This window comes from Vanellus vanellus, assembly GCF_965231255.1.
Source record: "Vanellus vanellus genome assembly, chromosome: 2".
In the NCBI taxonomy this organism is placed as follows: domain Eukaryota; kingdom Metazoa; phylum Chordata; class Aves; order Charadriiformes; family Charadriidae; genus Vanellus; species Vanellus vanellus.
The window spans coordinates 82,774,635-82,796,315 of NC_138906.1; the positions used below are offsets into that span (position 1 = coordinate 82,774,635).

Below are 21,681 nucleotides of genomic sequence, written 5' to 3' on the forward strand. Positions count from 1 at the left end.
TCTGAGATATTTAAATTACATTTATGAAATTCTTGATATCAGACACCCAAAAAAGATTTTCCAACACTAATTTTACAGTCTTGTCCTATTCTTTTATTAGCTATAGCCCTAGCTGACTTAGAGTGGCCATCAACAGGCATTAAAATCTATGATCTATTACAGTCCAAAAGGATGAATCCAGGACATGTTAGAATTCAGCCTTGTGCTGTAATATCAAAACCTCACCAGGGCTGGAGATGACATAAAGCATTGAAATAATAACTGGGGATAATAGCTGAAAAAAATCATTAATTCAACAAATATATTTATATTTTTGTCATTGAAAGAAAAATTGATTTAGCACATCACAAACAATGAATAATGTCTCTGTTACATTTATTTCTCTTTTTTCTCAAAATCACATTAAATTAGCCATAGATTGAAAGGCTTATTGCAGTATACCTTGTTTTGATTGCTGTGGATTAACATCTGTGCAGTATATCTTACATGAATCCATTTAAAAACTCCAAAATTATAGAGGGTGTTGCTCCTTCTCCTTCACCTCTCTGTCTCATCTTTTTCCTCTCTTCCCCAAGGCATAATCAAGACTGCTTTACCGGACATGAGTAGAGAAAACAGGGAACAGTATCAAGTGGTCATCCAGGCCAAAGACATGGGAGGCCAGATGGGAGGATTATCAGGGACCACCACCGTGAACATCACGCTGACTGATGTCAATGACAATCCGCCTCGCTTCCCCCAGAGTATGGAATAGTTCTGTTGTTTTCCAAAGACACTCTCTAAAATCAGCTGTTTTACTGTTACCAACTGGGATCTGATCTTTTTTTTTATTTTTTTTATTTTTTTTTTTGTATAAATACTGGCTTACTGCTGTGTCTGCTTATGTTGCAGCATTATTAAGGCAAATAGGAATCTCTGCCTCCAATTTTTAATAGCAAAATATTTCTTGGAATGATAAACTTCCAATCCTTACTTAGCTTACAGGAATGTGAGCTGTAACAATAACCTAGGCTAACTGAAGGGACTTGAAAGCCTTTAGAGGAATATAATTACAAAATCTAGGGTTCCGTTTTGGGAAACACTTTTAGTTCCACATGTTTAGGCAAGCAAATATGTCAGCAAATTTTCTAATATACCACCTTGCAGAGTTGGTCAGGTGGTATGGTCTGCTGGAAGTCTAAGCATTTACTTTGGGTGGTTGTAATATGTGTTTAGCTCTTGATGTTGAATGATTTTGATAATCTAGACTAGTTTGACACAATTAAGTTTTTAAAAATATCTCTGTAGGATAAAAAAATGGCAAACAACAGAAAGCTACACAATACAGAAAGCTTCACAGTAACATTTTACAGATCCTTTCATCCTAGGCCACTGATTTAAATCCAATCCCAAATTGTTATAATCAGCCTCTAATAACTGTTTGATAGGCTGTGAATAGAAGAAATTTACAGCCTCAGCTCAGTGCCTACTGGAAAAATGTCCACATTATAAAATTTGAATTGCTTGTTGGCACTGATTAGGGACCTGACTGGCTCTTTACAGATTCACCAAGGATTGAACAAACAGACCTGATTCAGAAAATGCTCTCCTGGACTTGAAGAAACTTGAAAAGCACTTCAGTACCATGGCAATAAGTACACTCAGAATAGTATAAACAGGTCAACCTAGAACATATTTTAAAAAAAATATTATAAAACTCTGACAGTATGGGAGAAAGGATTATTGAAATTGCATATAACTTTTTTATCTCTATTCATGATAACAGATTGCTTTTTAAAAAGAGAGGGGAGGGGAAGTACTGCAGTCCTCATAAATAAAATATAATTTGAAATCACATTCAGAGCTTACTTGCTGAGAATCACCTTCACATGGCAAATTCGAATAGCAATTTTTAACAAACCATCCTGTTTGACTTCAGGAGGCAATAGGGCTTAAACAGGTATAGTATAGACCTTCCCCCATAATATTTTGGCAAATAGGAATTCTTGAACCTAAATTAGAATGCAGTGTAGCACAATGCACTATAAGCTTTGTTGCTGATTTAAGTTAAAATAAATTAAATCAAATTAAAAAAAAAAATGAATGAAGAATGCATAGGACTGCAAAGTAACTTAGGGTTTTCAGTCTCCTTAGCATTTGTCCTTATGATGCTCTTCTTTCCAGATTAGCTGAAGACTATGGAAGTTCTGATTATATCAATAAACTTTGGGTTTAGTACTTAATTATAGAGAAATTTACAAAAGTTGATGCCTCATACAGTATTCTCTGTAGATATCTGCTTTGAATATCACTGAAACACATTGGATGGGATATAGAAGATCTGCTGTGGCATCTATTCAATGTTGCAATTTTCATTTTGCTGATGACCCTTCCCTCTCATTTTCTTTCTCCTCAGCATGGAGGTTTTCACAACTTCCTAGAAAGTCAAACATAAGAGAGACATCTGGAGGTTTTGACTTCTTTTTAGATAGTTATAAAGAGGGGAATATCTTCAAAGTACTATCTAATTCTGGAAGTCTGCTCCTTCCAAAAACGGTTTCTTTCATTTTCTCTTAAGTGAGGCAACATTAAGTGAAAATGTAGCCCAAAGCAGAGGGTGAATTGCAAATGCATGTGACAGGAGTTAATGTCAAGGTATTGAAGAACTAAAGATTGATCTCTCAGAGGGACAGATGAAAGGAAAATGACAGAGTGCACTGTGAAGTACTGGTTGTTCAAATGGCATTGAGAAGGAAGAGATTTTCTGGTTTGTTTTGTTTCGTGAAAGGAATCCTGGACAGTTAAAAGACATAGGCCTAAACTGAATTTAAATGGCACCATAATTAAAATCTTACACATTTTGAATTCAATTGTACTTTAAACCAAATTAGCCATCTCACATGCTGAAAATGTGTAGCACTCACGCAGCACCACAAAAATAAGGAATGTGTTCAGATGCTAAAGCACTCAAGGGAATTATTTATTCTAGAAGAAGTCATAAGTAGCATGATTAAATCTGTTCTTACAGTATTTCTGGCTCACCTGTGAAACCCTTGAATTTGAGCAAGCTTTCAAACTTATGGTTTAGCTGCCAGGAATCCTAACTTCCATCCCATTTTCAGCCTCGTTTGAGGGAATAATATGCATTTTAGTCTGTGTGGATTGCAGCCAAACAGTCTACTGCTGATTTTTCACTTACAACCTTGAATTTGTAACAGCAAATGCAATTTAGCATCAAGCATTAGCTTCCATTTTGTTACACATCTATATAAATGTAAGGTATTTACAGTGACACTCTTTTGTACTTAATCTGTACAAATGGGGATAGAAATTCATTCAGCCCTCAGATGTTTGGTATATTCCTTGTACTTCAGGACCTTTAAGTGTCTCAAAAGAAAGCAAAGAACATGTAAGTGTAGGAAATAAGATAGTTGCAAGAAAGATAATTGACTGTACTTCACTACAAGTCAATATAATTTATAAAAGTTCTTAATGGACCCTTCAAATAAGAACCATGCGTTTTATCAGGTGCTAATTTTGTCAGACTCTTAGGACATTTTTCTGATGCTACTACTTCACTCAGTAAATTAATATTAATTTACGTGAGAAAACAGGCCAAAAGAAATATCAGCATCTGGAAAGTCACATGAAAAATGTTGAATATATCAGATTTTTTATTACATTTTCTTGGTAGAAAATAACTGAAAATACTGATTTAGAAACATTTGTGTCTTGCTAGTGACAAAAAGTCTTAATTGTCTGGTTCTGACTGGTCAAGAAAACTATCTGATTAATACTTTTTCTGCAACAGCATGTGTTTACAATTAGATTTTTATTGCAAATATTGTTAAAAAACATATAAATTCACTCTTCATAAACATAGACAAAATTAAAATGTTTGTTTAATCAAAATTCTTTATAGTAAGCCCTTATTATAAAAACATTAAATGAAACCAACTATTGAAAGAACACCAAAAGTATGTGCAGAGTAAATTAAATGAAAACTGAATGCATCTGCATTTCAATTAAATATAGCAATTAACATGAACATGTATCCAAGTGCTCTTTACCATTAGTCTTTAGTATGTATTACCAGTAGTGGATGAATGAATTTCTTTCACATAGAACACCCACAAATCTTGAATATATTTTTCAAAAGAATAAAAAAAAAAAAGAAGCCTACTTTAATTTAGTCTTTTTCCAAAATCCATACTGGTTTCTACAACTCTTGTGTCTTGAAAAAAACAAAACAAAATCCCATATTACTTCTAAATATATCCAGGAAAACTTATAAAAAACTATGAGAAAAAAAATTATATAAATACTGTTAAATAATCGAGGTTAGATCTGGTGCCTTGTTGTTGAGCTTCTCTGTTTCTTATAGCTGGGGAAAAAAAAAAAAAAGAAAAAAAATCATTAAAAGCATGGTAATAAATGGCTTTGAAGAATCACTTAAAATTTTTGTGACAGTTTGTCAATCAACTCCAAAACCTCTTTTAAAGTTTAGTATGATGACTAACAACATTCTTCTTAAAGTATTTCAAACTTCAAGCTACTTTAAAAATCCAGATGAAACTGAAGATGTTTATTACTCTGAAGAACAAAGCTTCTTAAAATAATAAATGCTTGATTTCACTCTTCCAGGCACCTACCAGTTCAGCTCTCCTGAGTCTGCACCACCTGGGACTCCTCTTGGCAGAATTAAAGCCAATGACCCCGATGTGGGTGAAAATGCAGAGATTGAGTATAGCATCTCCAATGGGGATGGATCAGACATGTTTGATATCGTCACTGACAAGAACACCCAGGAAGGGATTATAACTGTCAAAAAGGTTTATTTTTTCCCCTCTCTTTTATATATACTTAGCTCTCCAGGTGTTACGGTTATTTTTCTTTTTTCCAGGGGAAGGGAGGGTAGATCTCACAAGGGGTCAGGCTGGGAAGGAGTTGTTGTATTAGTTTTGTTCTTCTCTTTCTTCAGCAGATATCTGTTATTTTCAGGTCTCAAGGGAAATTTACTGGCATGTCACTTCACATAAAGCAATATTTCAGTGGCTGCTGTCTGTTCAATATATATACTCTCACACACAGTACTTTTGAATTAGGGCCGTGAAAACCTGGAGGGGTTCAGTTCACAGGGGGCTTTGTCAGCTGAATGCTGCAGTAAGGCTCACAAGGGTTGGAGGCTCACTGAAGTTTGATGAACTTGCACCTCCAAGGCTAAACTGTCCCCCTCTAATCCGTCCAACAGTCAGGTTTTTCCAGTACCTAAAATCTGTCTTGGTTTAAGTCCAGGCTTGGTGAAACTTAAGCTGTTACATATTATGCCAATGGAATTCCAAATAGCAAAGACATGGTCAGAAATTTAATTCAAAATACCATTCCTGACAGAATTATTGGTTGCTTTTTAGTGTTCAGACTGTTAAACTCTGCCTACTATTTTCAGTTTTATTCTTACTGAACTCATCAATGACAATTGATTGATATCTACATATACATATAAAGCAATACGCATATATTTGGAAACGTACATATATTTATGTACATACATGCACATATATGTGTGCACATATGTATGTATATATACAGATGTGTATATAGATATGCATAATATAAATGTCACACAGATTGGAAATCAGACTTCATAGTTTTTCTTTTCACTCTGGAATGTGTAGGCCAGGAACAGGTCTGGGTTGCTCCTGATACAACTTAGGCAAGGGTAGATGGCAATGGGGGAGGAGTAAAGAAAAAGGAAATAGGACACAGAGCATTTAAAAGCTGGCATGATTGTTCTTGTTCCTACCAATAAGATGAGATAAGTAAGACCTTTAGTAACTCCTATTTGTGGATTCAGTCCAACTTCTCTGTTTATTTGTCTTTCTATTTTTTTATAGATTGACCCTTCCTGGTTTTCCAGGAATTTGAACGAGTAGTAGGCAGAGGGATCATAATTGCCTTGCTGACCTATAACGCTCCTTATGTTTCTTATACCTAGAACAAGCCCTAATATTCTCCATCTTCTCCAAGATGCATTATATTTTAGAGCTTTTGCTCCTAAAAATGCCTATACTTCTAATTCAGCATTATAAAACTGACTCACATTTCTTGTAAAGTGACACAATTTTATTATTATTATTATTATTATTATTATTATTATTATTATTATTATTATTGTTGTTGTTGTTGTTGTTGTTGTTGTTTTATTATTATTATTTGCTCCACAGCATCTGGATTTTGAAAACAAGATGTTATACACCTTAAGAGTGGAAGCAACAAACACTCATCCTGATCCTCGTTTTCTTCAGCTGGGGCCATTCAAAGACACAGCTTTGGTCAAAATTTCTGTGGAAGACATAGATGAACCTCCAGTGTTCAGCAGACCCTGGTATTTAATAGAGGTAGATGAAGATGCCAAGGAAGGAAGCATTATTGGGCAGGTTGTAGCCCAAGATCCAGACATAACAAAGAACGCAATAAAGTAAGACATTACACAGTTTAAAATGCTATAGTTGTGCGTCAAGTCTCACAAAGTGTGATGAGAGTGCAATGTGGTAGGGGGCTACTTGAGTAATTAAGCCCCTAGGGGGTACCGAAAAGCATCAAGCAGAGAAATATTTATGGGAGCTCGTGAGGACAAACACACTTAACAGTGCAGGCTATGCTTCTGAAGAACAGCCTATAGGTACCAGTTAAAAATAAAGGAGAGGTCAGCATTTAACTTGTATCATGTTCTAGTACTTTCACCAAACTGTTCGTAACATTACGCTTTTGTACCATGTTTCTAAAGGCAGATTTATGTAGAATACTCAAAATAGTGTATTTCTATGCTGGTTGATAGCAGTCAGCCTCCTGTACCTTTATAATTGTCTAGATCTAACCTTGTCTACCATGTTCCATAGTTTAACTATTTAATGATCACATTATATTAAATAAGAATTGATTGTGAGAAAGTCATAACAATTAGAGGTAAAAGTTCAGTGCTGTGAAATTGCTGTACTTGCTAGCCATCTGCTATTGTTATCTACAGTGACAAACACAGCACTGAAATTTGTGTATTTACTTTAAACTCATTAGGAAATGTGATTTCTGCATTTCTGAATGAGCTTGTTATGTCCTGCAGCAGTACAGTTTGGGGTAGGAGGTGTGAGAGGAGGAAGAAAAGAAAATATTTTGAAGTAATCTATGTATAAAATCTCAATGTAACCTGATAGTGACTGGTAACTACTAGACTAATTAAAAAACACCTGTAAAAGAAGTTTTTCCTTGCTGGTAAAGAACAAAGCAAAAGCAAGTGTCATAAAATAAGATTTTAAGAACTTTCATCTTAAGCAACAACTAATCCAAAGATTTTTCTGGTGATTTTTCTGGTCCTTGTGACATCTCAAAAATACCTTGTTGTAAATTCATACTTAATTATACCTGCAATGTTTGTCCTTTGATGACTGAGTTTTCCAAGAAAATATTAATTTGCAAATTATTCTCTAAGAATGTCCACTTTTAGTTTAGCATTGACTTTGTAAGCTAAAATGTAATTTCAAATACCAGTCTAACAAACTGCCTGCGTAAATAGTTGGCTTTTCATCCCACTCACTAGTCCTAAAAAATTCTCAATATTTTTAACATGTTGCACTCCTCAGGCAGCTACATGAAAGCTTAGATTAACAGTAAAGAAAACATTCTTGATTAACCACAGCTAAAATTAGAAAACTTTTAGAGGTGGCTGTGAGCTAAACTAGAGACTGTAACAGGAGGCAGTTATGTTCAGTTATACTGTATCTTGACAGATATTCTGTGGATCGACACACTGACCTTGACAGAATATTCAACATCTATTCAGGAAATGGATCCTTATTCATCTCAAAGCCACTTGACCGGGAAGAAACTCCCTGGCACAACATCACTGTCATAGCAACTGAAATCAGTAAGTTGGAGATCATTTGTCTCGGACAAACATTAGAACTGAGAAAAGACTGAAGTTCTACAGTATCTATGATTTATTTTGTTTAATTAGTTTTGCCTTTATTCAGATATTATCAATAGACAGAGCATCTTTAAATGCACATCTAAAAGTTCATTATAACTACTTTAGGATTATCTTTGCCCATTTATCAAAAGACAATTTGGAATTCTCAGGCTCAACAACCCCCTGTACGGTATACATTAAACAAGTTAACTGGTTCCCTCAGAATTCCAAGCAAATAATGCGGTGGATGTGTGATGCACTGGCTTTATCCTAAGCTAAGTTATAGGGAAAATTGTTGGGAAAAAAGATGTCCATGACAGACAAATGACACATTGTCAGAATGAACACTGTAAACAGGAGAAATTATGCTTTACCTCAACCGCTTTAACTGTCTCAGGAAATGGCTTCATTTGAAACCAAGACTAGTGTAAATTCTTTCCCCTCCATATCTGAAGCAAATCCTGGCCCTCTTTCGCCTGGATTCTTTACTATTCTGTTGGACCCTTTTAGATCTGGATGTGTCTTTTTCTTTCCAGCTGGCAGTCATCAGGGGGGAAACAGACACACTGATTTTAGGGAACAACTTTTCTCCCTTCCTTCATTCTTCCTATAGGTTGCCCAGGATTCTATGTGCTTAACAGTCTGGGAGTTGGGTAATATGGAGAGATTAATTATATCTGCATTTTCAGAAAAACTGATGCCTTTTCCTCATAAATGTTTTTTCATTATTTGGTCAAATATGGTCTCCATTTTAAATATGAGTACTGACAGATTCATCTGCAGTGATAGCTTGGCCTTGGAGGTCAAGTTTGTGAAGACCAATTTATGATAATATCTACATATCTCCTTTTTTAGTTCTGTTTTTTTTTTACATTTTGGGGAGGCAGGACAACTTGGTTTGGTGTTTATTTTTGCGTGATGTTGTTGACTGACACTGTTTAACTGCTTTGCTGATTTGAACAAGTAATGTTCTTGACAGCTTGACCTCAGGAAACAGCTTTTGCAATGAATCGTTTACTGTGTTGATGTATGGAATACAAGTCAATAATAAGTTAGTGACCTCTTTTTAATGCAAATCAATTTAAATATACGTTGTATTATTTCAAAATATATATACTATAATAGAACAATTTGTGTCAAATATAAATAAGGTTTTTATGCATATGACCTGTATGTCAGTAGAAAATGAAATACAATTGTTTTAATATAATCAAGATAAATGAAAATTTCTGATGTCTGTTAGAAAAAATGCATTAGATAATTTTAGGTCTTTTCATAGACATAGACTGTAGATCTTTGCATTGTAATATAAATAATGTTCTTTTTTCAGATAATCCTAAACAAAGTACCCAGATACCTGTCTTCATCCGGATTTTAGACATAAATGATCATGCACCAGAATTTGCGAAATACTATGAAACATTTGTTTGTGAAAATGCAAAAGCAGGACAGGTAAAGAAATACTTATGTTACTGAAGAACTTGTAATGAGACTATCCTGGAATAACATCATGAAGACTTCAATGTATCTTAATTTGAACAACTGCAAACCAGCCCAGTCTCTTTATTCCCTACCTCCTACAGAAACTACTGGTTGATTCAAAAAAGGTTTGAGAGGATAAAAGATGCAGGATTTTGCCATAGCATAATGACATAGCATATAATATAAAATTGTACTTTAAGGTCTTTTTTCATTCCTAATATCAGAAAGTATTTTTTCAGAACAAGTTATGCATACGCTACAAAACCCTTTATGCTGTTTGATAATTCCATTTCTTTCTGGATTTTATTTAAAGCCTTAGTTAATGTAGCCACACCTTCAAGTACACAAAGCAGCAAAATCTTTTATTATGCTTCAGTAAAGGAAATGTGAAAAATAAACTTTTACAGAAATAAAAGATAATGCAGCTGTTCCCATTGCAAGTTAAACTTCAATTTAGATTTTAGTTGAATTAGGTCAAAGCTTATGTATATCCCTTTCCAAACTATCTATATCTCATCAATTCTGTAATAATCTAAAAAGACAATAACAAGATTTGTAGAGAAAATAAACTGATAACTGGGAACTAAGTAAGGAGGCAGACCAACAGAACTCAGAGCCAGGATATCACAGAAATCTTTTAATATTAGTGCTGCTACAACCAACAGCTATTTATGCTAATGCCACTCAGCCTTTCAGTTTTAAATCCTGTGAAAAAAGATGTATGTTTGCTGATTTTTAATTCTGAAAGTATTTACCAAAGGACTGGATTTAATAGCAGATTGGGTACCTCAAGAGTGTCTTTCGAGCATAGGCCTAAGTCCTTGCATGACCGTCTTCTCTAGACTGATGTATTTTTGACTGGAAGAAAAAGCTTGAGATCATTATTTTCACTAGCACAAATCTGAGTGGGTTCCTGCTCTAGCAGAGAGAGGCTGGGATGGAGCCCTAAAATCAGCTTAGGTCTGTCCTTGCATCTCACTAGTTTTATGTTGACATCATCCAACCAAAGCTGGCTGACTTCATGGAAAGTATGTGGAAAGAATCAGAATGTAGGATATTTTGTTTAGTCTTAGAGCACAGTGTCCATGCAACACTCAGTCGTTAAAGGGTTGGGGGATATGGATGCATATCGGGAACCATGCTCATGTTTTACCTTGGTCTGTGCCTAGAATATTATTTAACATAGTCACAGGGGCTGCACTGAAAGTAGCATAGGTGGTACCTGAGATGAGTCTATAATTTCAGAGCCTACAGAACTCTAGACAGAGGAAGAACATGCAATTTACCAGTTGAAATTCAAATGATGTTTTATGAATTATTTAACAGAGGAGAGGGGGAAAAATCCACAAAAATAATAGAAAGACAGTGTGCACCAAGGGTAGCTGCAGAAGAATGAGATCCAGACTTTTCTTCTACTTGTTAACAATTGAGTTCCTCAAGACAGGCATCTGAGTTCATCTCTGGATATCTATGTATGGTTGACTTAGTATTTCAGAAAACATATTACCTTCAGTACGTGAGACTACTTTTATTTTGTTGCCTAAAAATAGCAATGGATATAGAGATACAAACTGTAATAATTTAGCCAAGGACACTAAATTCCAGATATTACTCGTGTTTCCAGTATTGCTCGCGTTTAGCAGTCCTACTATAATACAATCAAGATATAGAATCATGTTGTGTTCATTTAGTACTACTTCACCTTATTTTAGAGATCACTTAAAGCAGCTGTCTTCTTAGAATCATTATTGCTTCTTTACCCATTACAGCAGTGCTTCTACATCTGGTGCCCGTAGCAGGAGAGCCAGACTGAGAAGATAAATACATTTAGCTAATTTTTGAATTTTTTTTTTTTTTTAAATCAGGCCCAGCTATTAATCACACTGCTCTCTAAATCTTGGGTACATCAGGAAGCAGTCAGAATGATCAAATATTGCTCTCTGCCACCAGGTGACATTACACATTCTCAACATCAGCTGATATGAGAGGCTGCATCTATTGTGCTTTTCAGATAGACTTAGGAGGGTCAGAGGAAAGAAAATCCTTCAGAGTTTCTCCTTCTCCCCTGCCACTCTTTTGTCTCCAAACAACAATGTTATAACTGGGGAGAAACATTAACACTAGAGGTGCATAAACAACTACGTTCATTAGGCTGGAACAGATTTGTCACCGTGAGAGTGCCATTCCACTGGCTAATACACAGGCTAAAGAAAACTATGACGCAGCCTTCCTCTCACAGAATTTAGAAATCCCTAATCCTTTGACGGCATGCTAGAGCCCCAGGGACTGTTGTGGTGAAGGCTCTGATTCTCTCATGCCCTTGTCACAGGAATTAATTGGGTCTTTTTAGCTGGATTAGAGGATGAGTCCTCTCCATGGAAACCAGGAAGATTTACCTGAAAATGAGACTGATTTAACTGAACAATTTGCTAGTAACAATTTATCTAATTTCAACACCTATCAATAATAATAGTTAAGAAAATAACCTGGGTCGCTTTTTTGCATTGATGCTATATTCTTCCCTGCCATCCAGGGGCTCTCAGACATCAGCACGAAGAAAGAGTTTGTTTTCTCTTCGGAAAGCTGGCAGATTTTACTTTTCATTAGTCTGCATACCCCTCCTTCCTTTTTCAGATGGAGCAGACGGAGATCACATTTTTCATGTGACCATTGCTAATTATCACTCACAAGTTGTTTATACATTGTAGCTGCCTTCTCTAGGTAGACACCTATTGGCTTGATTTAGTGAGAGACCCATGCTAACAGTCTGTCTCTCCTTTGAAGTAAGAATTGGAGTTCAAGGGAGAAATTTCCAACTTCTGATAAGCATTCAGTACTGCTTTAAAACTGCCAACACACTTGTGGAACAGAGCCAAAACTTGAAAATCAAACTGTTTTGCATTACCACACATGAAGCATTGTTACGTGACAGGCATTTTAGAACATTTCTTAAGACATGAAGCATTAAGACAGAAGGTCTATTCAAGCTTACACAGAGGTGATAAAGGCTGCTTTCTGCAGCTAACACCATACAGGTGTATAGGCTAGAACTGCGCCTGGAAATGTGTCAAGCCACAAGATGGGTCCACTGACAGCTGGACTGATTTTGAAACACTTCTATGTGGGGACACTTGAACTATGTTATCACTTCACTCCTAGAGAAATATAGCCACTTGGAAATCTACAAAATCTTCATCCCACAGACTTACACTGTGTTGTGTTCTTAAGACGTTCAAGATAAGTTAGTGATTGTCCCTACCAGATCAATTGCTATTTCACAGTTTATTGTAAAGAAAGTAGTGAGATCTGTCCAGATTCCTTGAGAAATATTTGCAGCACAAAACAAATTCAATAAATTTAAAGACTAATGAAGCCAGTGTTCCAAGATCCAGGATTTGCTCTGTTCTCTCCTCCTATACCACTTTGGAAAAAAAAAGTCAGGCAAAACCAAACCGCAGTATCTCCCAAATATTCCTTTCTCAAGTGTCTAGTGATATTTTTTAAGTCTTATCTTAGAAGCAGCTGAAAGTAGATAAATGATGTTTGAGAAATTTCTCTGTTGTACAATATCCAGATTTAACTAAAAGCATAATATAACAAGAATGAAACCCCAAATGATTCAAGTGGATCGAAGGTCTACTCCTCAGCATATCTATAATTGCATAGAAAAGACAACAAAATTCAGCAGTTGTTACTGTATCTCTAGCCTACCAATATCTGTCTCCAGTGGTCACACTTCTCTGAGACCGGAAGTACAATTTTCATACTATATGACAATTACATTTGAATAAAACTTCAGAAAGGCACTGTCTACAACAACACACCATCTTTAAATACCTGTGAAAGTGACATTATTTTTCACTGTCTTATTTATAGTGAATTTTAAAAGAAGGAATTTTGAAAAAAAAAAAAGGTTTAAAATATGGTAACAACCACCAATAAGCTGCTTTTTTGAAAAGCAGCAGCAGATTACATTGTAGACATTCAATTTGTCTCAATGTTTTTTTTTATTAGTAGGAATTTTTAACCTGAAAATGTATTACATCTGTCTACCCATAGACCTCGTCTTGTTCAGCTTTCTTCAATGAACCTTTCAAGAATCTGCACGTTGCTGCATTTTTAAAGGTCATACACTAGAGCCAATGTGCAACTGTGGTTTATTTGCATGACATGCCAAGCCAGCAAAGGCTAAAAAGCCCATCTAAAAAGTGGCTAGCTGGTGCTGACCTCTATACTGTTAAAGATGTACTACTAGCTTAACGTCTGCTTTAATGGATCCTATATTCCTTTCAGAGGCAGTCCCAAGGCTAAGCCCACGACCCAAGTGTCCTACCTGTGCCGCTCTCTGTGTCCACAAATGCAGCCTCAGGAACAGTTAAGGGCATGATCTGAAGTGCACAGTGACCCTTGTTATTTCAGAATGGCCCCATCCAGCTTTTACTCACTTTCTGTCTTTAAAACATCTTGAAGAAAACTGGAGATCAGGCTATATCTAGGGATGTACCAGATATTAGCAGGCAGTCTATTCATCCCCAATCTTTTTTTTCTGGAGATGAGTATGAGTAGCTATAAAATAGCCTGAACATAAACTACAATCGCAATTTTGACTGTGGTGTAAGTCATTGCTGTAAAAACACAGTATCCAGTAGACAAAAACAACCACAAACCAGTATTACAATCAAACCATTTCCCTAATTGAAAAAAAAAAAAAAATTATGCCAATGGGGAATAAGTCCAATCCTTTAAGAGAACCTCAGGTTTCATCATGAGAGAAATTCTTCAAGAAATTTTTTCAGTGGGAATAATTCCTCATTCACAACTCATCTTACATTGTCAAGCTGCTACAACCACTTTGCCCTGAGAGTAAAAGAGAAAAAAATATGTCAACACCTAGGTTTAAATTTTCAGTGCCCTCAAAGACAAGTGACCCCTAAAAACTTGAATTTACCCGAGACGATCCACTCAAGTGTATGGAACTGCTTCTTTAAACGCACAGAAGTGCACATGCACATGCACACGCAACCCTCAGAATAATGACAATAATGCTGTATTTTCCAAATTGTGCTCATTCACCTGGGAAACTATGGAAGAAAGAAAAAAATTGAACTCTTTCTATCTTCTCTAAGCCTGGTACGATTGAAACATATTTGAGTAAAAGTCATTTTCTTGAAATAACTTTTCCCTCATAAATCTTACAGTGTCAGAGATGTTTCTCCAAAGTCCGTGTGAAGAGTGATCATAACTCAATGTCCATAACTGCTTCAAAACAGAATACATTTCCAACATGAAATTACAAAATGTTCACCAAACAGTACTAAACTATTTCATGTAACTGTGATACTTAAAATAAAAATAGCCACATCTCTTTCATTTCTGTAGTGATTAACATTAACATCATTCTCTTTTATTTACAGCTGTATAACTGAAAAAAAAAAAAAAACAAACCCAAAAACCAAACCTTAATTAGATAACATTTCTAATTTCATTTCACCTTGTCATCATTTGGAAAAATTCACCTGCAATTGTCCTTCCTCATTGTTCTTTTATTCTCCCATCACTCCTGGTGGAAGAACAGCTGGTTCTCAATTTATGCAGCCAATAGTTAGAGCAGGTAATAAGATGGTTTTCTTTTTTTTTTTTTCTTCTTCAGCCTTACCTTCAACAATAAGTTTTCAGTGTAATTAGGTTCCTCTATGCCTGGCACAATTGTCCTCTTCCATGTGATTTGCACATGAAGGGAATCAAATCTAGATCCTACAAATATCCCACTGATTACATCTCAAAAAGCCCCAAGATACTCAACTGCAATTTCTGGTAGCTATTATATCAAGAAATTTTCTCCTTGATTTTTTCAGCAAGTAAGGGCACAAATATTATCACTTATTCTAATTCTCTCTCTTCTCTTTGGTACTTTTTACACTATTTCTGTCTTTTCAAACTTGTAAAAATGTGAGGAAAATTTTCTCATTTCAATTTGGTATTTTAGTCTTATCAGAGGACTTCTTTTTTGGTAGCAATGTTACATTTTTGCATTAAACAACGCAAAACTAAAATTAAGGACGATTCTGGTCTTGCTGTCTGTATCGTCAGTCTCAGAGGAAGATTATGGCAAAGAGAAGAGCAATGGGGCATTGAAAAATGTTGGTATAATCAGAGACTCAGCAACATACTGAACAGGGACTTGGCTGATCTTGGGAAAGAGCTAAAACTTAAAAAATAAAAATAAAAAATCTAAAGAGCCATGATCACCAAATGTTTTAAAACTGCAGACCTTAATATGTAATTATTATTCCAATCACACTTAGAAAAACTCTATAATCCTGCCTTCAGCATAGTCACATCCTCTTGTACAAGGCTGATGCTCACAAATTAACTTCCAAATTCCTCAATATGCCTCAAAAATAAAAAGAAAATGATAAAAAATAATCTTGTGATTGTTTTAGAAGGAGCTGCTAGCAAGTGAATGAGATGAACTCAGACCTTCTTTTCTGTTATTTTTGGGTTTTTTTTTAATAACAACTTAATATTACTAGCTGTAATAAAAATACCCCCAAATTAACTAGAAAAAATGGGCCAAATGCTCATTGTGCAGTACAGCACTATCAGCAGCAGGTTTCTGAATGATACAGTAAGAAAAACATTTTAGTATTTTTGGAAGGCCTACAATTATGTTTGTCTAATACAGTGTTCCATCCTGAGAGATACTAAATACCCTCCAAAATTTAATTGTATCCTCAAGTCCCACTCAAGCTGATGTTCAGAGAGAGTACATAAGAAAAAGCCATTCCTTACTTGATTGCTGCAAAGCTTCAAAATCGTATCAGTGTTACTTGTCAATTACTCTATTTCTTGAAGAAGTCATGCTGTACTTTCCCTGGAAATATCAGAAAGACAAGCCGGAAAGTAAGTCTTTGATAACAAGTGGCTTTGATGTCTGTGGGATTTCCGGACACCCTACACACTGGAAATGCTTGAAAACCTCGAGACAGGCCATGCTTTGAAAGAAACAAGCCTGACTGCTGAGCGCTTTCTGCCTTTAAGTTTAGGTGCCGTAGGAACTCGCCTGTACTGAGTTGCGGCATCCTCAGTGGAAGCTTACTCCCATTCTCATGCCACCAAGCTTTGTCATCTTGCGGTTGAACTCAAGCACGTCCTTGCAAGCCAAGGTGGAGTACAGGTCACTTTCCAGTACAACACTCACTAGGGAGTGCAAAGGACACAGCAGTCATTCATACGGCTCACTGGAGCTACTACGACTCACGCAGCCTGGCGTGGTGTTAACTGTTGCAAATCATTTCACAAAACACAGCTATTCCCAGGGAGCTTTTCCTTCTTCAGTTCTGCAGCTGTTTTCCTTACCTTTTATCCGTAAGTCTGGCTTCAGATAGATAGAAAAAGAGCCAAATCGCTAGCGTATATGTATGTCTATGTATACATCAGTAAACGTATTTGCATGTTTTGATGCAACAGAAAGCATGCGCAGTACAGAGGTACTGCTGAAGCCTCTTTTTTAGTCCATTCTACTCTGACCCTATACTGGCACTGTTATCATTCCTTCCCAGCTGGGCTTGGGTGGCCTTGTTAGGGCAGCTATAAAGCTCCGCGGCCAGAGGTTTCGATTTAGGAGAGAGTAAAGCATCTCTTTTTTATTACCTCAGGAGAACCGCGCACCCTGTCAGTGCAGTACTCTGATTTATTGCCAGGAGCAGATGAGGTGGACTGGGAATTAGACCCACTTAACAACTGGTTTACACACTACTCTGTGCCATTGCTACATGAGGGCATAGGAGGTTTATGGCTTATTCAGAAGGGCAATTGTGTTTGTATCACTGCAAAATACTGAGTACAAATCAAAGCACATGGCTGCCTTGCAGTGAGGACTGGCCCCTTTTTCATCCTCTGTTATGTGTTTAAAAAATAAAACAACACAACAACAATTTGCTTACTGTAACTTTTCCTGTGTTTATGTGGGGAACATTTGGCCTAGGACACCAGTTTGTGTCTCCAGATAGAGACTCATTGGATTTTAACTGGACATGAAAAGCAGAAACCTTATTTTATTTCAAACACAACATTTCTAAAACAGCATGAAATACTGTTTTTTTATAGCTGATACAGACTGTGAGTGCAGTTGACAAAGATGAGCCTCCTCGAGGACACAAATTTTTCTTTGAGTTGGTGCCAGAATTTGCTCTTCATCCAAACTTCTCCATTGTAGACAACAAAGGTAACTGCTGACCGGTACCATCCCCCCTGCCCCAGCCCCAATACCACATAAAACTTCACCCAGAAACATTTTTTTTTTTTTCCCGCTTCTCCATTCTAGATAATACAGCAGGAATTATGACTAGAAGAAATGGATACAGCCGCAGTAAGATGAGTACCTATCTCCTGCCAATCATAATATTTGACAATGACTACCCGATCCAGAGCAGCACCGGCACACTGACCATTCGAGTGTGTGCCTGCGACAGCCGGGGGAACATGCAGTCCTGCAACGCTGAGGCCTTGCTCCTCCCCGCTGGCCTCAGCACAGGGGCACTGGTGGCCATTCTCCTCTGCATCATTATCCTGCTAGGCAAGTACCTATGATGAGATGTTTGATTGACTAGGGAAAGGTATTATCGACTCCTTACATTCTTCACCCTCTTATTCACATGACCATGCAGACCAATATGTCATACCTGATGTGTTTGCTGGTTTTGGTTTTTTTTTTTTTACCAACTGTTATCTAAGATGGAAAATGAGCTGGGAGAGTGGGAGAGGGAGCTACTATGGGCTGTTTGTCATCATTACTATTCAGAAGAATGTGCAAAAAGAATGAGACTATCAATGTCATTTAGATGAAATAAATTTGAAAAACCAGGTTCAGTTTTAGATAACATGCTATCTGAGTAATGTTTTATGTTATAAACAGTTCTTCATTTAAATCCAGGACTTAAAAATCATATTCCTGAAGCCCAGTGATAAGTTTCTCAGTGATTAAAAAAATTATCAATTATACTAGCTATTTAATCATGAATGATTTGTAATTTTTATACTCAGGAAATATTTAGCTCAAAAGCATGAAAGAGAAATGCTCAATTGCTTGCAAGTGGTAGCACGAGCAGCTGATTAAATAAAGTGTGAGCACAGAAGTTAAATGGATGGTTGGAAAGCAGAAACATTAGAAATATGAGGTGAGATATGAAGAAACTAGAATAAATGCTAGTTCATAACCTGGTATTAAAAAAAAATAAAAACTGCAATTTGCATGTTTTGCTTACCAGAGAAGGGCCTCCTTAAAAGTGCCATAATCTCTACTTTCCAGTCATAGTCTGTGGAAAACCTCTTTCCTTTTGCACCTGCCCTAGCAAACTCAGCTTGCCAAGGGGATAGTGACAAGCTTATAGGTGTCAGTTTATATAATTCTGAGGAGATCACTTATTTTTCAGCTTTTAGACTGGATTCAAGCTACCTTGAGAAAATAGTCAGAGGACCACAGAGGTTGTTAGGAGAGGGGCAATATTTAGGAACTAATCTGTACTGTTGGGTATAGGAAATGGAGGGTACTTGAGCTCTGACAAACTGATTGTCCATACTGCTTAGGTTCAAGCATTGCTGCTGGCCTGGTTTCAGCATGAGCCAGCTTGGAATCCCCAGGATGCTGCCCAGGCATAGTCTGAGCAGAAGAACTTGCAGGGCACCACTTCCAGCAGATAATTATGGTTCAAACTCTGCCAGGTCTGTCTCTCAACCTTGCATAGTTCTTAATACCATATCAATAGGCTCTGCATCTTCAACGACACCCTTCATGCCCCGACACAGAGCATGAAATGTGCACCGCAAAACACATGTACTTACTTGCTCACAATTAAAACATCACTCTGATCAGCTGCAATGCTTTAGCACAAAAATCAAAGTGCAGCTTTGGACCACCAGTGCTGTGCAAAACAAGTGTGACCACTTGTGTCTCTTGGCCCCAGGGTCAAAGGCCCTGCTCTGCTTAGCGCTGCGGACATAGCTGAAGCCAGATTAGCATAAAGCTGAAGAGCATCTAAACAGCATTGTTAGTCTACAGCTAGTGTGGTTCTTGGCGTATTATTTAATTATTCAACAAGACGGAGCGTGTTAGGATAGTAGACTGCTGTCATCATGCCTAAAATAGGAGATATATATTAAGTAGCTGCTGTGAAAGACACTTCTTCATAATGAAGTCATCTGTCCTACTCTTGTACATGAAGTTCTTAAACTTACTTAAGTGGGCTATTACTTGTCTAGCATTAAGAAAACTGGAAAGGAATGGCTCCTGTACAGATACAAAAATTGCAAACAAACTAGAACAGCCTTTACATTCACAGCATTGTACCATGACACATGGAAGATCTCTGGTCCCCTCTCTCTACCCGCAGCATGTCCAGTCTTCTTTTATACACCAGTGCTCAAGCCAATCAGAGTAAAAACTTTGCTTCTAAGACTCAATAACATGCTCAGCGCTGCTGTAATGTGTGGTTTGGCAACCACTGTTATGCCTCACTGACAGATGATCTGACTGGCCTCCCCTATTTACTGCAGCTACTGGAGCTGGGGTGATATTTTTGAATGCATTTAAGCATTGAATTCCTACCGAAACCAATAGCATTTAGGCACCAGAATGTATTTACAAATCTTAGCTTCAGTTTTTCATCTCCCTCTGTAGAGGTTCATTTTTGTGTCAGTCCTTAAGGAATAGTTATTCAACTAATGTTTCTTAAACTAAGGGGATCATGTTTTTAAAAAGAAACATTTAGTACCAAAGATTGGATTTCAATTCTTGCAGTCATTGAAGCCAAAAGTACTGTTGCCAATAATATTGATAGCTGAAGGTCTTCAGGTTCTTATTTTCAGACAGACCTGTAGATCCCATTTTCAAAAGTGAATTAGGCACTTAGGAATACCTAAATCACTAGCTTTCAAGAGCGTGAATTACTTTTGCCAAGAAGATTGAACTACATTTGATGAAATTGCCCTTAGTGACTGCCAGGAAGGCGGTACTTCACAAAACTTAAACCAAAGTCAAACCCTAGTAAGATGATATATTGTAAGACATTGACTGCTTTTCAACTTCAGCTTAATTATGTACCTATTTCAAATATATAAGATTTTAATCATTGCTCCCATAGGTTTAAAAAAGCATAAGTTTTTGACTGCTATAAAGTCATTAATATTTTTCCTTATTAGCTTCAACTTAGAGATAGCTTTTATCACTATTTTCCCACTAAAAATCCTATCCCAGCCTTAAAAATTTTCCAGTTGAACAGATAATGCAAAACATTTGCTCATTTGTTTAATTTCTAACTACTTGTTTCTTTATTCATCTATGTTTCCTTTCAGTATTAGTTGTCTTGTTTACGGCTCTCAAGAGACAGAGGAAGAAAGAACCCTTGATCATCTCAAAGGATGATGTTCGGGACAACATTGTGACCTACAATGATGAAGGAGGTGGGGAAGAAGACACTCAGGCTTTTGACATTGGCGCACTGAGAAATCCAGAAGCGAGGGAGGAAAGTAAGATGAGAAGAGATGTTATCCCAGAAACTATATTTCAGATAAGACGGACTGCACCTCTTTGGGAAAACATTGATGTCCAAGATTTTATTCATAGAAGGTTGAAGGAAAATGATTTAGACCCAGCTGCACCTCCTTATGATTCATTAGCAACATACGCCTATGAAGGAAATGATTCCATAGCAAATTCACTCAGCTCCCTGGAATCACTTACCACAGAGGGCAACCAAGACTATGATTACCTCAGTGACTGGGGACCTCGGTTTAAAAAACTTGCAGATATGTATGGTGGAGAGGACAGTGATCGAGACTGAGAAAGTAATGTGTGACCTGGTCAGTGTTAGTGGAATTCATGTCTATGTTACTAGATAAAGTGGCCTACTCTCTTTTGGGAATAAAAAATTTACAAAAAATAGGTGTTGTCTTAGTAAGGGTTTGCTTAATCAATAAGTCAACGTGAATGAATATGAATGATTTAGATTTTGAAAAATCTGTAATTCACCCTCTCTGCCTAGAAACCTCTGATGAAAGGTTTCCATTGACAATGAAAAGACAATAAAAGGCTTTTTGTGCCTTTAAAAGTGAGATGGAAACAATTTTTTTAATTGCTTTGCATCACCTTTCCTACTAGCTGGGACAGTGTGCACCTGTATTGTAACATAATCTCAAAAAATATACTTTAAAAAAGATTAATATTGCTGCCATATTTATTGAGTTAAAGAATGTCTGTG

General features: G+C 36.6%; 1 protein-coding gene across 1 annotated transcript in view; it reads left to right on the plus strand.

The window, feature by feature from the left end:
* CDH9 (cadherin 9) overlaps positions 1-21,264 on the plus strand; it is a gene marked incomplete at both ends in the record, with an annotated part of 71,094 nt that extends 49,830 nt beyond the window's left edge. The window contains 8 exons of the mRNA XM_082479611.1: positions 576-743; positions 4,624-4,811; positions 6,204-6,457; positions 7,764-7,900; positions 9,273-9,394; positions 17,534-17,651; positions 17,751-18,002; positions 20,777-21,264. Coding sequence (XP_082335737.1) covers positions 576-743; positions 4,624-4,811; positions 6,204-6,457; positions 7,764-7,900; positions 9,273-9,394; positions 17,534-17,651; positions 17,751-18,002; positions 20,777-21,264 — 1,727 coding nt within the window. The remainder of the gene's footprint in view (positions 1-575; positions 744-4,623; positions 4,812-6,203; positions 6,458-7,763; positions 7,901-9,272; positions 9,395-17,533; positions 17,652-17,750; positions 18,003-20,776) is intronic.
* Positions 21,265-21,681: the final 417 nt, after the last annotated feature.